Source organism: Tauraco erythrolophus, chromosome 16, assembly GCF_009769465.1.
Source record: "Tauraco erythrolophus isolate bTauEry1 chromosome 16, bTauEry1.pri, whole genome shotgun sequence".
Classification (NCBI taxonomy): Eukaryota; Metazoa; Chordata; class Aves; order Musophagiformes; family Musophagidae; genus Tauraco; species Tauraco erythrolophus.
Window position 1 is genome coordinate 1571653 of NC_141480.1, and position 16096 is coordinate 1587748.

Here is a 16096-nt window from a genome sequence, read left to right on the forward strand (position 1 = left end):
CGCACCAGGCGTCACACATCAGAATTCAGCTAAGGTGCCAGATCCGATCGATCACTGGCTATCGCGGGACGTCATCCAGAACAGGACAACGATCGGATATCGTGAGAAGCACCAGGGACAGGAGAAAACGCGACGCGTACAGGAACCTGAGGCGTTACAGTTACAGAGTCTGGAGACAGGAACTACCAGAATACTCAACAGTTACTCATGTGGTAATTAATCTTGGTGAGCTGGAGTTGTTTCTGTCCAACAGAATCCTTCAGTGTCTTACCTTCCCAGTGGGATGTTTAGTTGGTGCCATGGTACCCAGCAGATGTTGTTACCATCCCTGTTGTTATAAATATTATGTGACACACAGCAGGAAGTTCTGGCTCTGGTGTCTCCTGGCTGTGACTGGATCGTGCACCACTAGAGGTGAAACACCTCTCTGCCACACGCCTGCTAATCCAAGATCTGGGATGCTCATCGCCTGAAAGCATCGGATTTTTATTGCTGCATTATACGTGACATATATTTTATTTTTATACATCTATGATTTGCTTAAAATAGAAACTTGTGTGGCCATCTGCTCCCACTCCTGTTACGTTCCTGGTTTTTCAGCCCACATACGCTGTTGTACTGTGTTCCCACCTTGCATCCTGTCTGGAGGTGTGAGCTTTTCTCAGCTTTTTACTCTGTCTCTGCAGTTCCTCACGCAGTAGGGCCCTGATCCAACGGGTACAGTCGGATTCTACTGAACTTAAGAAAACACAGGATGTATTTTTATTGTATATAATAAATTAATCCCACTGACTCACAAGAAGCACATTTTAAAGAGCTACGTAGCTGATACTAAACTACTAAAAATTGGTAACAGTTCATCTATTTCTGTAAATGTGTCCGTCAGAATGCCCATTTAATGCCTATCGATTGTCCCTACGACAGGATATTTCTGAATCAGTACTGAAAACGGTTGGATATAAAGTATTTCCAGACTACTAATAGCAGGAGTAATCTCAATTTGGCATTAAAATATATGTTTTCTTGAGGATTTTTGTAATCGAATTTAAGATAATAATTTTAAAACTGATCCCATGAGACAACCATGAGTTTTGATAAAGCCAATATATGAAGCAACATTCCTCGCTTCCCTGAATCCGGGACAGGGGCTGTTGTACTTGTGCCAGCTGGCAAAGGTTCCCAAGGGGCTGCCTGCCAGGTATGTGCTGTCAGAAAGCTTCAGCCAGTGCTACTCTTTTTTTTTTTCCCTGTGCCTAGATCTCTCCTCCCATGCCAGCAACTCTAAGGAGATGACGTAGGAGCCAAAAATACAAGCTGCTGTTGGCATAGCTGGGAGACTCCAGTCCCTCGGGCTGAATGGAGTGGAAGAAAGAATTTGCCTTACGATTCCTGGAGATATCTGAACTGTGCTTCCTTACGATCGAGAGTAGAACACGTCGGGTGAACATGAACATGACTTGGCCATATCCTCAGGCCCTGAGATTGCTTAATGGATTGTTTAATTGATTATTGATGGATCATTGAGCCATGGTTAAATCTTCTTCGTTATACTGAGATTTCTTCTACTGTCAGTGTGGGCTTAAAAATTTGACCTGCTAAGAATGAACGTCAGTTGAATGTTAACTTGAGACATTTTAGCAGTGACGAGTTAAGTTACTCCTTTCTGAAATCTAGCTTTTTCTCACATTTTTTTTCTCACCCACACCAGTAGCAGAATGCATCTTCTCCATTATACTGAGATCTCTTTTTCTGTCAGTGTGGGGTTTAAAAATTTGACCTGCTAAAAATGAACGTCAGTTGAACGTTAGCTTGAGACGTTTTAGCAGTGATAATGAGTTAAATTACTCCTTTCTGAAAGCTAGCTTTTTCTCCCATTTTTTTGGAGCCTTTACGACCGGAGAGCCGTTGTGCCTCCCGAGCTGCCGCACAGCAGAGACCTGGATCGATACCCCCCCCTCACCCTCCTCTTCCTCACCTCCCCCGGCCCTTCTGCCGCCCGACACCAGCCACAGAGGCGGCCGCGGGCGGCTCCCCCGCCGCACACAGAGGGATTATCTCAGTCACCGTCTGTCCCGCCGCTGCTTTCGGGCATTTCAAACATATCCCTCAAAAAAACGCTTCGTTTTGAAGTGAGTTTTTCTCACTGCACCTGAGGGGAGCGAGAAGCGGCGCTCGGGCCCTGACAGGGAGGGGGGCAGGGGCGGGGGGTCCCGGCGCGGGCCCGTCTGACGAGACGCCGAGCGGGGGGCACGGCGGGCACCGGCCGGGCGAGCGGGAAAGCACAGGGACGGGGCGGCGCAGGCGGAGCCCGCCGGTGCCATGGCAACGCGGGAGGAGGCGAGACGAGCGGGAAGCGCGGCCGCCCCGGCGCGGCCCCTCTGGCCGCGGGAGGACCCGCTCTCTGTGGCGGCGGCGCCTTCCGGCATGCAGCGCGGCGCGCGCCTCACTTCCCGGCCGGGCCGCTAAGATGGCGACTCCCATGCACCGCCTCATCGCCCGGAGACAGGCGTGAGTGCGGCGCGGCGGGGGATCCCAGGGGCGGGCCGGAGCCAGGGGAGGGCTGGCAGGCTGAGGCGGCCGCTGGCGAGGAGGGGGCTGCTGAGGGGGGGGGGCCGCGGGGCCCGGGGGAGCGGGCCCGGGGGAGCGGGCCGGGGGGAGCGGGCCGGGGTCCGGGCGCTCGCTGAGGGCACGGAGCCCCCTCCCCGCAGGGGCTCTGCGTCCGGGGCGCAGCGCTGCTCGCCCGTAAGGAAGCGGCTCCAAAGCACGGCTGGGGTGGGCCGGTTGGCGACATGGCTGCGGCGAAGCGGTGGGAAGGAGAGCAGGCCTGTGGAAAAGGAGCGGGAGCCGTCAGACTCCGGCGTTTAGCGTTCGCGCTCGTCAGCAGCGGTTCGGGAAGGGCGCCGGACGGGTGTCGGCGTGCCGCAGGCTTCAGTGGAGCGTGTCGTTTTCGGTTGGCTGTTCTTCGTTATGGGCTTTAAACAGGTTAACAAATAACGTCTGGGTTCTTGTGGTGATCTGTTTGTTTCCTCATAAGAGAAAGGAGTGGGGGGGAGTCGCCAAACAAGCGGCCTTCGTTCAGTTGTGGGTATTGCAGGCGAGTAATTCTCTCGATACCAAAGGAATGTGGTCACCACACACTGGAATGAGGAAAAGCCGACGGTTTTGCTTGTTTATGTTAAATACAGCGAGTGCCCGGGTTCCACTCTCACACGTTACCTGCGTTGGCTTTTCATTTCTTTGTTGGTTTGGGTTTTTTCCTTCCTTAGAATAATTTATTTCTCGTGTTTCAATTTTTGGAATGTGTTTGAGCTTCTTTTGTCTGATGGTAAGAGTTGGATGGAATACAGATGACTTCTGCATTCTGTTGTCTTTTATTTTATTTGTTAGTGTAATCTCTTTTCTATTTTCCAATGGAAAGTGACTTGGAATTTCAAAGTACCCACGGAATGCTGTTCTGTTGAGTTGCTATTTTGTATGAGTCGAGGAATGATTTCCTACACTTCTTGTTACATCTCTGTGCTTGGTGGGCATATGCTGAATTGTGCATCTGCCACCTTTGCTTCTGACACGGTCGTTGACCCATATTAAAAGTTTGCTTCAATCTCATGGTTTTGTTAGTGTCGAAACTCGTTAATGCTGAGATGGCATTCACAGATCTGTAGTGGTTGAGCTGTTCCGATCTGTTTTCCTGGCAGTTACTTACATCCCTTTTAAGGCTTGGTCTGACTGTTCTAGTTCACATGGAGTTGTCTGCCCAGGTCGTGTCGGTAGAACTAAAGCCCTGGCAGTGCCGAGTTATTTTATTGTTGCTGTAAGCTTCTGTCCTGTTCCTGCGGAGACACGACTGCGCTGTTTTGGGATGGTTGAGGTTTTTTTGTTCGTTACTTGACATACTGCTTCCTGTTTGAGTCTGCGTTAATTGTGCAAGGTTAATTGGCTTCCTAGTGCTGATACAGATTAGTATTTCTAAGGCTGAGCTATGAAGCCAAGTGCTCTTTGCATTGGAAGAGTGATGGATGTTCCAAACAAGATTCCCTTCAGGATAAACTAGAACTGTTGCAAAAGGTGGTGGCTAGAGTTGGAGGAGAAGCAACTCACGTCTTGCCTTGAAAAGCAGCACTCCTTTGGAGAGAGAAATGCTCACTACTGGTCTGTTACTGCTCTCTGAGTACTAGTTAAACCAGGGCTGTTAATTTCTGATGGCTTAGATGGGCTGGCCTTGAAAAATTAGTGTTTTGGTGTTTGGAAAAAATTATAGAAAGTGGAGTTATATAAAATATAAACTTATATAAAATAAGTTAGAGCAGTTGCAGTGAGCGGTACAAGAGCTACAAAATCCTGATTTCAGTCCTGGCTCTAAAACTAATCTGTGGTTCTGACCTTGAGCGAGTCACAGAATGGCTGCATGAGTTTCCTTGTTTGTGAAGGAGGAGGGTGTCTGTGAGAAGATGGCAAAACAGCTTTTCCGAAGCTGCACAATAGTGGAGTAAGAGCTAGAAGATTAAAATACAGGTCTTCTCCCTTAACTGGCTTCTAGAAATGATGGAAGGATTTTACCACAGTGTGAAAACTGAAACACGGATGTAAAATGCTCACTAATACTTGAGGGATTTGGATGGACAGAGTAGTAAGGGAAGTCTTCCTTGATTTACATTGCACAAGGTGATCAGGAATCTGCTTGTTCTTTTGGTAAATCTTCTGCCAGGCTTTAATGAATCTTAGTAAATTCACATAAGCTACAATGACGAGCATCTGTTTCACTTTCTCAGTCCCGGGCTCTTTGTCAGAATTTGGCAGTTGGGTACTTGAGCGTTACGTTCTAGGATTTGGGAATGGAACTGCCTGCTTTTTGCTCACAGTGCTCTAAACCGTAATTCTAACTCATTATCTGAAGTGAGCTAGAACTGTGTGCAGTTATGGGATGATGCAGTTTAACCATTCCCAAGGACTGTTGTACAATTACATCCTGTAATGCTGGAAGCCGTGCCAGTTAAGTGGATCAAAATGTGATTTTGGTCATAGGACTGATCTCTGGTCACTGACAGAGAAGGGTCCTAGCAGTCTCTTCAAAATGTTTAAGTGGTTTACAGTATCTAAAGGAGGGGGAAGGGGGATTATGGAATCTGAAGAGTGGGGGAAGACTGCAGGGTAGGCTGACTGGCAGCTAGTATAAAACTAAAAGTGAAATTCATAGAATCACAGAATGGTTTGGGTTGGAAGGGACCTCAAAGATCATCTAGTTCCAACCCCCCTGCCATGGGCAGGGACACCCTCCACTACACCAGGTGGCCCAAAGCCTCATCCAACCTGGCCTTGAGCACTTCCAGGGATGGGGCAGCCACAACTTCTCTGGGCAACCTGTTCCAGTGCCTCACCACCATCAGAGGGAACAATTTCATAGATTTCTAGGTTAGAAAAGACCTTAGAGATCATCCAGTCCAACCGTCCCTAATTCCCATTAAACCATATCCCTAAGTAGATCATCCACCCTATTCTTAAACACATCCAGGGATGGGGACTCAAAATTTCTTTTTATCTCTAATCTAAATCTGCCCTCTTTCAGTTTAAAGCCATTGCCCCATGTCCTGTCACTACACACCCTTGTAAAAAGTCCCTCCCCAGCTTTCCTTTAGCCCCTTTAAGTACTGGAAGGTGCTGGAAGGTCTCCGCGGAGCCTTCTCTTCTCCAGGCTGAACAGCCTCAACTCTCTCAGCCTGTCTCCATAGCAGAGGTGCTCCAGCCCTCGGATCATCTTTGTGGCTTCCTCTGGCCCCGCTCCAGCAGCTCCATGTCCTTCTGATGTTGGGCACTGATGCTGAATGCAGCCCTGCGGGGGGTGGGGTGGCGGGTGTCTCTTGAGAGCAGAGCAGAGGGGCAGAATCCCCTCCCTGGACCTGCTGGTCACGCTGCTTTTGATGCAGCCTAGGACACAGTTGTCTTTCAGATTCAGGTGGTGGTGATGAGTGTGGTGACAGTTGATAGCAGCAGCACAGCGTTTACTACTTGAGCAGAAGACTTAAGCTGAAGCTCTGTAATAGAGCAAAAGTTCTTTGTTCTCTTTCATAAATGGTTAGTATGAGAATGTTTTAATAAATGGATTTGTATTTGCCTAAATTATGTTACTGTTCTCGTCCTGATTTAAGATGTATAATTGCTAAAGCACCCATGAGTGTCAGTCTGCTTGAAACAGAACCACGTGTGCTCTTGAGAATCTGTGTGATAAAAAAACCTATTTTTTCAATAGGTAGAACAGACTTGAATCAGTCACTTAAGTGATTCTGCGTTTTTGTAGGGAGGCAAACAAGCAGCATGTAAGATGTCAAAAATGTTTGGAGTTTGGACACTGGACGTATGAATGCACAGGGAAGAGAAAATACCTGCACAGACCTTCGAGGACAGCTCAGTTAGCCAAACTTCTTAAAGAAAAAGAAAAGCGACTGTTACTGCAACAGAGGTAAGGCTGACAGAATGCAAGTGTCTGCTTCGTTAATGAAAAGGTAATTTTGTGTGTGGATGGAAAAGATGGTGTCGTAGACCGTTTTCTGTCATCTTTTGTTGCAGGCTGTGTGGTGCTTCATGTTGGAGCTGGCTTGTGTGTTAGGTGGAACGTGTGCACTCAGGGCCCACAAAATCAAAACGTTGTTCTCGTCTGAAATATGCTTAAAAATTTTTTGGCCTGTCTGAAACTAAAAATTGTGCTAAGCTCAAGGTAAAATAGCTGGAGCCTTTTTTGTAATGAAATAGTGTTTCCTGAGTTCTTTGGTTCCTTGGTTTCACATGTTTAGGTGCTGGTGCAGGCAGGTTAGACTGTAAATGTTTTTATAACAAAAAACCAATTCTTTCCCTTCTGTTTACATTTGCTGTTAGACTGCAGCTGCCACCACAGCTCCACCAGCTCGTTACAAACTGTGATGGTTAAACAGGGGAAGGAGAGTTGAACTATCAGGTGTTTTTAACTCTCAAGCATGAAGTACAACCATCTCCCTGAATTGCATAATTATTTCCCTCTGACATCTAAGAAAGTGAAAGATACCTGCAGCTGAACAGAAAAATCTAAGCACAACTCTGCATTTGTATAATGTGATTTCCTTTCCACTTGGTTCTGAGTAGACTTTAATGTTGCCTCTAAGTTTAATAATTGTTTTAATGAGTAGCTCCAGATGGCAAAGAGAAAAATAACATAGCACATTACTCTTCCATGAAATCCTCATGTATGAGAGTCTCCACTCTGCCATTGCAACTCAAATTTAGTTGTTATAGCTGGAGAGTCGATGCTGTCCCTCAGTGGGACTGAGGCAATGTTTACACCCCTTGCAGTGAAGATTGTGGAGGATTTGGAAACACACCCTCTGTGCAGCTTGGTGTGTCGGCTGTGGGCTATTAGGGCTGTCAGGGTGTGAGTTGTGCAAGAGTGTGCACACGATTTGCTCTCTTTTCTTAGTGGGGAAAGAAAATGGTGTGAACCTCTGGCAGGGAGGTGGGATTTGACCTGGATTTGACTGTCAGCTGTTCCAGCTGAGGCAGCAGTGTGAGTCAGGGTGCTGAAGGACTGATTTCAGTGGCAGCCCATCAGCTGTGTTAACAGAGACATACAACGTTTTATTTTGCAATTAATTTTGATCCCATGAGTAATTCTGAAGCTACTGTAATCCCCTAGTGTTGTAGATAAGAGGTCAGGAGTGCTTAGGCTGTAAAACTTGCTCCCTTTGAACGATTTCTTCAGAGACTCAAGTTTTAAGAAAAGGATTAAAACTCAGATTATTCTCCTGTTCCTTTCCTGCCCGGTTTCTGTTGGATTCTGTCGGCTGACGTTGCAGGATGGTGAACTGAGGCTGAAGTTGCTTGTTGACCAGCCATTGTGCAGGGTGGGTTTACATAGGGGTTACACAACTGTCCAGTGTTGGTCAGGAATGGAGTAGTGTGAGCTGTGAGTCCACAGCGTGAGGGGGATGTGGTGTGAAAAGCCTTCTCATAAAAGGGAGACTGAGCAATCCTTAGGTGGGAACAGTTTTTCATCCTGGATAAACCGGGCTGGATCCATACTGGTTGTCTAATCATAAGCTCTCTGAAGCTCCTGAACTGTGCCATGAGGCACCCAGTTCCTCCCATGTTAATGTTACACCATCAAGGATGAAGCTTGTTCTTCATGGGAAGAACAACTTCCTAGGTCACACTTTCACTTTTACACAACTTGCTTTAGAAGGTTCTTTCTTGTCTGCAGAGAGGCTGGGTCTCTTGTAGCGTCATCTTTAAAGATCCCATGATGAATCATTAGCCAGAAGGCAAACATAGTCTAATAAGGTTAATGTTTACTTTTTGACAACCACATACAGGATTTTCCAGCATTAACTGATTCCAGCAGTTGTTCCAGGATCCTCCCACTTGCCCAGTGTTGGCTGCACCATTCTGGTGGATGTTATGGACGTTTTGCTTACTGGTGTCGGTAAAGCCCACTGCTTGCCTGTCCTAGGCTAGGAGTTGGGAGGGGAGGGAAGGTGAGAAAAGGCTTATTCCTTGGATGTTACTGCCCTGAACCAAGACCAGGGTGCCCGAGTCTTACGCAGGGTTCTGAAGACAGTGAGTAGCCACAGGGAAAATGACCAAGTATCATGGAGCAGATCTGCTCTCCAGGGGAGTGCTATGGAGTAGAGAATTCCTGCACTTCTCCATGGGTGAAACACTAGAGGGAGGCACAGACCTGTGCCATGGCACCCCGGGTCACCCACATGGAACTGGGCCCCCTCTCCTGAAAGGTGCTTTGGGATCTCATTCTGGTTACTCACAGTGACTGATCTTGTGTGTGAAACACCTGGTTACCTACGGTGAAGGGTACAAAGGCTTAGTAATAGAAATGATTAATGTCTAATTGCTAAATGAAATATAGCTGCAGAAGCATGTTTTAAGCATGTTTTAAGCATGTTTTAAGCATGTTTTAAGCATGTTTTAAGCATGTTTTAAGCATGTTTTAAGCATGTTTTAAGCATGTTTTAAGCATGTTTTAAGCATGTTTTAAGCATGTTTTAAGCATGTTTTAAGCATGTTTTAAGCATGTTTTAAGCATGTTTTAAGCATGTTTTAAGCATGTTTTAAGCATGTTTTAAGCATGTTTTAAGCATGTTTTAAGCATGTTTTAAGCATGTTTTAAGCATGTTTTAAGCATGTTTTAAGCATGTTTTAAGCATGTTTTAAGCATGTTTTAAGCATGTTTTAAGCATGTTTTAAGCATGTTTTAAGCATGTTTTAAGCATGTTTTAAGCATGTTTTAAGCATGTTTTAAGCATGTTTTAAGCATGTTTTAAGCATGTTTTAAGCATGTTTTAAGCATGTTTTAAGCATGTTTTAAGCATGTTTTAAGCATGTTTTAAGCATGTTTTAAGCATGTTTTAAGCATGTTTTAAGCATGTTTTGTTTTTTTACTTTAATCACACCTGTGTGTTCCAGGCTGAATTATGTGTTTTATATCCGCAGTGGATTGAGAAGAGCATGTGACTGGTACATTTGACTGAAATAATTTTATTTGTTTAAAAAAAAAAAAATCCAGAAGTGATGACTGGTTAAAAAAAAATCCCTTAGTGGTTTGTTAAAAGAAACTTTCTTCTGTGTCATTTACTACTAAAACTTTCTGTGAGTGTTTGGGAATCTGAAAGACAACTAGCTGGAAAGCATCAATATAAATAGTTTTGTATCTTTTTGTACTTGAAAGAAACACAGAGTGAAAGCTACAGACTAATTCAGTATTTTACCCTTTGTTTCAGTCAATTTGGTTGTTGCTAAATATGGTTATACAGAACTTTTTTTGTATCCTTTCTCCTGTGCCTTTCCCATCCCAAAATGTCTTCTGTATAATATGAAGAAAAGAGTAAAGAAGAGTAAAGCATGCTTAACATAGAAAATTAGAACTGAATTGCTGCCTTTTTTTGTTCCTCGTTTGTAGGGATTGTTGTTTTTCTGGTTTGAATAGTGACTGCAAATAAATGTGAAATGGATTTCAGGCATCAGTGAGGCTCTCTGCTGGTGGGATACCGGTTTTCTAATGTTAAACTCGGCACCACTGTGCTGCTATTTATTTAATTTTCCTACTGCATTAATCAAAGGCATTGTTTTTTCCCCCTTTGATTAGCACGGGAGAAAGTACTGCAGAAAGGAAGACCAAGAAAAAAAGGTACGTGGGGAATGATGACGAATCGTGCAGCTGTTTGTGTGTGATCTTGCACTGGGTATTATGGGAAGGGGTGTGGGGGGAAAGTCAATATTTGCAAATGCAGTTTTGATTTTACTGCTTCTAGCCTGTTATGGGTATTTGTACGTCAGATATTTGGAGAATTTCTACTCCTCCCTCTCCAAAAACTCTAAATTCTTTGTCCTCTGCTTTTCTCCCTACATGGTCTTGCTTTAATAACAAAAATCTTCCTATTTCTGCCTCAAAGCGTCAAGTGTATTTTTTAAAAAGTTGTGCAAGAATGGCATTCTGTTTTCTGGTCTGTAATCGCTCCACCTACCTGTCCTGCTCTTCGTTTTGTTGTTTTCGTTCCTGTCTTGTAGCAGCTGTCTCTCTCTGAAGCTTTGGCTACAGAATGAAATAAAGCATCTAAAAAAAAACCCCAACCTCAAAACCAAACAAAAAAAACCCCATCCCAGACCAAAACAAAATCCAGGAACTAACCTCCCCCCGCCACGATGCCCCAAGTACTAATTTGAGCCAAGAACTCTTTCTCTTTTGACACTTCTGCTTCACTTCACAGTAATGTTGGCTTGGGAATCCACAATCCGCTTCTGTCTTTGTTAGCAAAACCCGTCAGGAGCAGCCAAACCCCCGTGAGGTTGTCACATCCTAATCATGTTAGGAGTTTTACTGACGAGGGACGTGTGTGCAGCAATAGCCTCATCATCTCTTTGCGTTTAGCTGACTGTCCTCTGTCTCTACATCTCATCTTCTAAAACCAGGTTGCACAAGGTTTTTGAAGACTAGGCCTTTTGGCTTGTGTGGCAGTCGTTAAACAAGCCCCAGCAGTTTTTTCAAACATGCCTTTATTTTAAAGTTTCATGTGGAATGTGGCTTTATTGGAATACTTCTCGGTGAGTGTCCTGGCTCTACTATCAGAATATGTTCTATCAAAGGCTCCCTCTGTTCATTGTCAGAGGCACTTGGGCCCAGTGAGAGGATCAATTAACCCATCTCTAAACGATGTAGTTACACCTCTTCCTGCCTCAGCTGTCTCCTGTGCCACAGTCTTCTACTTGGTGTAACAATTTTCAGAGTACTTGAGCTCTAAACCAATGCAAAAATGAGAAAAGCAAGAGGATTTATGGGGGAGGGGATGGTTCAGTCACTTTTTCCTTAAAATTTTTAAACTCTTCTAAGTTTGAATTGTTATCCTGTTTTTTTTTTTTGCAAGCACCGAATCCGTCATTATAAATTTCTTTCTGGATCATTTGCTATTTATATTTTTATTATGATCCAGGAAGAATTAAAAGCTGAAAATTCAGCAGTGTTACCATTGAATATATGAGTTCCAGATTTAAAAAAAAAAAAAAAGAAAAAGCAAAAGTTATTGCTGTGGCAGCAGTGAGCACTAACCTTTTACATAGTGTATGCTTGTTTTGATATAAACAGTAATAAGTGAGCTACAGGCTTAACCAGAAAAACAGGACCAGGCAAAACAGCTGTTGTACAATCCTGTGACCTCAGGTGACACAGAGCTGTCTTCTGGGGGTGTGGGCTCCACATTGCCATACGGTAATACTTTGGTTATTAATTGAAAGACCACTCCGTGCTTGGATCGTGTACAAACCTACTGATCTGAAGGGTAAAACGGTGTCTGAATTCTCTTGTCTCTTCAGGCGCCCAGCTGTGCTTGTGCCCCAAACTGTAGATTCGATTGAAGTCGCATGTTTAGAACCACCTGAGGCTGTTAGATGGTTGCAATAGAGTTAGAAAGGAGAAAAGTCTGAGAGGGGTGATAGCATGGGTGAGAACAGGCAGCAGTTGTTCCACCATTGCTGCGTGGAATCATGCAAGATATTAACATTTGTGAACTTGTTTTCAGGAGGGTGAATGCTCGTCTGCTGCAGGAATTTTGTACTTTTACAGTGGGGTAGTAGACCCAAAGATCTTAGATTTACCAATCTATAGCATGTGGGTTGTCATATCACCTAATTAGGACAAGGTGAAGTAGGGAATTTCACTTGCTTCCATCTCCATCCTCCTCCTTAACCACCAACAGGCCACGTGTTGCATCACCTGAAAACAAGTCCCTGCTTGTTTCTTCTCTCTCTGATGTAGCTATTGCTTTCCTCTAGGAGAAGCAGTATTAAGTGTTATATTCTGATGTTTCTGGGAGTGGGTTTCAGATTATACCCTAAATACTGGAGGTCCATGGATTGCTTCTGTGGGCTCTGTGAAAGGCGATTAGGACAAGAAAGTTCGAAGTTCTCAATCAAGTGATGCTCTGACTGACTTGTCCATGCAAATGGGTCTGCACATCTAATGAAACTGTTTAGATTTAAACTACTGGTCGCATCGTTTTTGTGTTTCTCATCTTGAGACTAGTTTTTCCCAAACAGTAAGTCTGTACTTAACCAGCCCTTATAGATTGATATCTAATAAATAGCCATTGTGTCTCACACACAGAGGTAGCAGATTTTGTATGTATTATAAAAACTTCAGTGGTTCATAGCTTAATACATGCATCTAGATTTGTCAGCTGACGTGACTGTGGCTGGTATGATAAAAAACATTACCCTTTCTCTAACAGCCTTAACGTAGGCATTTCCTGAGTTGTTGTATTTAACCAAACCCTCTGATAAAAACTCCTACATTCATTTTTCTAATGGAAAGAAGGTTCTACATTGTTGTATCCAGCATTTTTGCCTGCTGTTTGGTTGACTTGGCAAGAAGTGGAGTGAATTACTACCTTCATGCTTTGTTTGGAGAAAAATCTATGGGAGAATTTAATTGTGCTTTCTTGGAATTTATATTGCCTTAATGAGAGACCTTGATCTTGAGAACAGCGGCCTCAGTAAGGGCTAAAAATGGAAACAAAGAAAAATTGCAGAGGATTCAGAAACCCACTCTTCTGTGTTCACAATTCTGTCTTTATCTTGGGCTGTTTCCACCCCTTCTCCTCCCCTCAGAAAACGTAGGTGTCCTGTGGTGGCAGGTCATTTGGGTTCTTTTGCCAGGAGTTAATCTAAGAGCAGTTTTCCTTGAGTACAATTCTAACGTTTGTGACATCACTAATGATACTTCCACCGACTTACACGTTGCCAAAATTTCACTCTTTATTACAGTGGTGTGCTGGGGAACTGCCCTTTGTTAACTTTTCCCTGAGGCCTTAATAGTGCAGGACGTTCATACTTCTGCAGCCTCGTTCTTCTCAGTAAAAACTGAGAATTACTGTGAACAAAATCCTTGCCAGCTTTCAAAATTAACCTTTTTCTCTAGTCCTGTTTTGGCTTACTTCATGTACATGGTGTCACTCTGCTGTTGCTCAGGCTGCCAAAATGCATCTGTTCAGAATTGGAGGGATGGGGATGGGGATTTCTCTTGGATTGTCAGGCCTGGAAATTTTTCAGACCAAATAATTTGGATTACAATTACCAAATTTGTAAATATATTACCAAATATATTACAATCCAAATATATTTGGATTACAACAACTCAGTGTAAAGAACACTGTGTAACAAATGCTGTCTCTAGCAGGCCTGTTCTCATCTGTGTATTTGTTTTCTTTCAGATCCAAAAGCGTGACCAGTTCCAGCAGCAGTAGCAGTGCCAGTTCAGCTAGTGATTCCTCATCTGACAGTGAAGATTCTTCTACCTCCTCTTCTGATGATGATAGTGACAGTGATGAGAGCTCCTCTACTTCCTCATCTTCTCCATCCTCAAGTAGTACTTCCTCCTCCTCAGAGTTCGAATCAGATTCTAGTTCCTCCAGCAGCAGCAGCAGCAGCACAGACAGTAGTTCTGATGATGAGCCACCAAAGAAAAAGAAGAAGAAATAGTCTGGTACAGTGTAGGACTGTTGTTTAGTGAACGGTAACGCTCTTCAAAGATGTTTTGAGCGCATGGTTGCCAAACAGTTTAACTGGTCAACGTTTCTACTGCTAAAACTTTCTAAATGTTTTTGCATAGTTGCTCATAGGACATGAGAGGTGTTAAATGGCACGTGAGACTTACTGAAAGAGTATTTTTGTGGCTTATCCTTTTATGGAAAATTTTACTTTTTTAGTTCAAAAAAATCTATCATCAGATTTGTTTATATGAGCTAAGGTCCAGTAACCTGGATGTTTACATGCTGGAAAGCAAAAGCTTTTTATTGCAGACCATGATGTGCATCATATGCTACTACTCTGTTTATGACAGCTTCACTAACGTTGAGAAAATCCTTTAAACTACGAGAAGCAGAAGTTTTACGCTGCTGGCTGAGAGCACTGTCATTGGCGAAACGGAATGAATGTTGCACACAGAGGGCCTTCCATCTCGGTGTATTATATGCTGCTGAGCTGCTTTTCCAGTGGCTTTTCCTGATGCTTCCAGGTCGAGCCTGAGCTGCAACATAAAACTTTAAATAGTGTTCATTTGTTAGGATCAATATGCTACTTGTGGCTTTAGTCTTTTCGACTCGCCCGTTCCCTTAGCTCGTGTGTTTGTGGTGTTTTCTGAGACACGAGTGTCTCGTGCAGCAGAGGCTGTGCAAGAAAGCAGAGCAGTGCACAGTGGAAGAATTACGTCTGATGCTGCTTAAGAGTTTCATCTTTGTGCCTTTTTTTGTAAATTACATGTATCCTAGTGAGAGAAGGGCTGGAGTGCGTGTTTTCCACAACTCCATTAGCTTTCCATACAGAATATGGTCAGTAAAACCAGAGAAGTTGTAGTAACAAACAAAAATGGGCACTGTTTTCAAGGAGAGAGAAAAAAGGCTATTTTCACTGGATGCTCAGTAAGAAAAGGAGTTGCCTTTGGATAGAGGTCCTGAAGGAAAGTGTTTCCCTTTTGATATTTTTGCAAAAAATTGTTGTGTAATGCAAGATGACCAGTCCACGTTGTTGGGCACATGGTGACTGGCGTTGTAGTCTGCAGTGTAACCAGTCTGTTATTTTTATGTAATAGTGTGTGCGTGTCTGTGAAAATCTGGCATGGGAGAGGCAAGATAGTGCAAAAAAACCACAAACAACAAAAGCAAAATCCAAACATACTGCAGAACAATTACTGCTGGTTGCAAGTTGAAAGTTATTTGTTCTTTTGGTGGATTGAAGCAGTTGGCATTAGTATTTAATTTGTGATGCAGTCTCCTAAATTTCTTATTGTTGGAATGCCCTTTTTTGGGGAGGGGGCATCACATGTGGAAGAATTCTTAAATATCTTGGTTTAGGTAAAATATAGTAACTAAACTATTTTTTATATTTTTATGGAAAAAGTAGTGTGTAGAATTACTTTTGAATAAACTGTGCTTATTTAAATGTTTGAAAATATGTATGTTGTGCGTTTTAGTCTGTAATCATGACCGTGTTTTACAGAACACTCTGCAGACTGGAAATAAAATTACCAGAAAGTTGTTTAAGTCGTCTTGAGTGACCGTACCATTTAATGGGAAAAGTTAATAAATTATTAAACAGTAGTTGCTAAGTTCACGCTTCCTGCAAACCCAAAAGTAAGTGGTGCAGTAGTAGCTGAGTGTGTGTGTGTGTCTGGAATATGGGACCTTTTGTGGCGCAGGGTTTAGACCATCTCCTGCAGCTCCAGCAAGCCACGTGTGATGGCTGAAGCAGGCGTGGTGGTGGAGAGCTGCCAGAGACCTCTGCATTGTTGGGGGGCTGCTGGGAGGGGGGTGCAGAGCCCGGCGGGGTGGAGGCCCCGAGCTGTGAAGAGGTTTTAGAAGAGAATCATAGAACGGTTTGGGTTGGAAAGGACCTCAAAGATCATCCAGTTCCAACCCCCCTGCCATAGGCAAGGACACCCTCCACTACACCAGGTTGCCCAAAGCCTGATCCAACTTGGCCTTGAACACTGCCAGGGATGGGGCAGCCACAACTTTTAGTACAGCGTTTTAGTGCGGTTGGCGCTGAGCTGGGCGGACTGTGGTGATGGTTGTTC

At 44.0% G+C, this 16096-nt stretch overlaps 1 protein-coding gene across 1 annotated transcript; it reads left to right on the forward strand.

Moving 5' to 3' along the window:
- Positions 1 to 2437: 2437 nt before the first annotated feature.
- ZCCHC10 (zinc finger CCHC-type containing 10) lies at positions 2438 to 15257 on the forward strand. Its single transcript, XM_086621553.1, has 4 exons — positions 2438 to 2508; positions 6293 to 6454; positions 10121 to 10162; positions 13737 to 15257. Exons 1-4 carry the CDS (start codon positions 2468 to 2470, stop codon positions 14002 to 14004), a joined length of 513 nt encoding a protein of 170 aa, XP_086477679.1. The 5' UTR covers positions 2438 to 2467; the 3' UTR covers positions 14005 to 15257.
- The last annotated feature ends 839 nt before the right edge of the window (positions 15258 to 16096 follow it).

What these genes read in the sequence shown, in the direction of transcription:
- ZCCHC10 (XM_086621553.1), top strand. Translation starts at nt 2,468, where the DNA reads ATGGCGACTCCCATGCACCGCCTCATCGCCCGGAGACAGGC. An exon ending in CGACTGTTACTGCAACAGAG is followed by an intron (nt 6,455 to 10,120) that starts GTAAGGCTGACA and finishes CCCTTTGATTAG; the next exon opens with CACGGGAGAAAGTACTGCAG. An exon ending in AGGAAGACCAAGAAAAAAAG is followed by an intron (nt 10,163 to 13,736) that starts GTACGTGGGGAA and finishes GTTTTCTTTCAG; the next exon opens with ATCCAAAAGCGTGACCAGTT.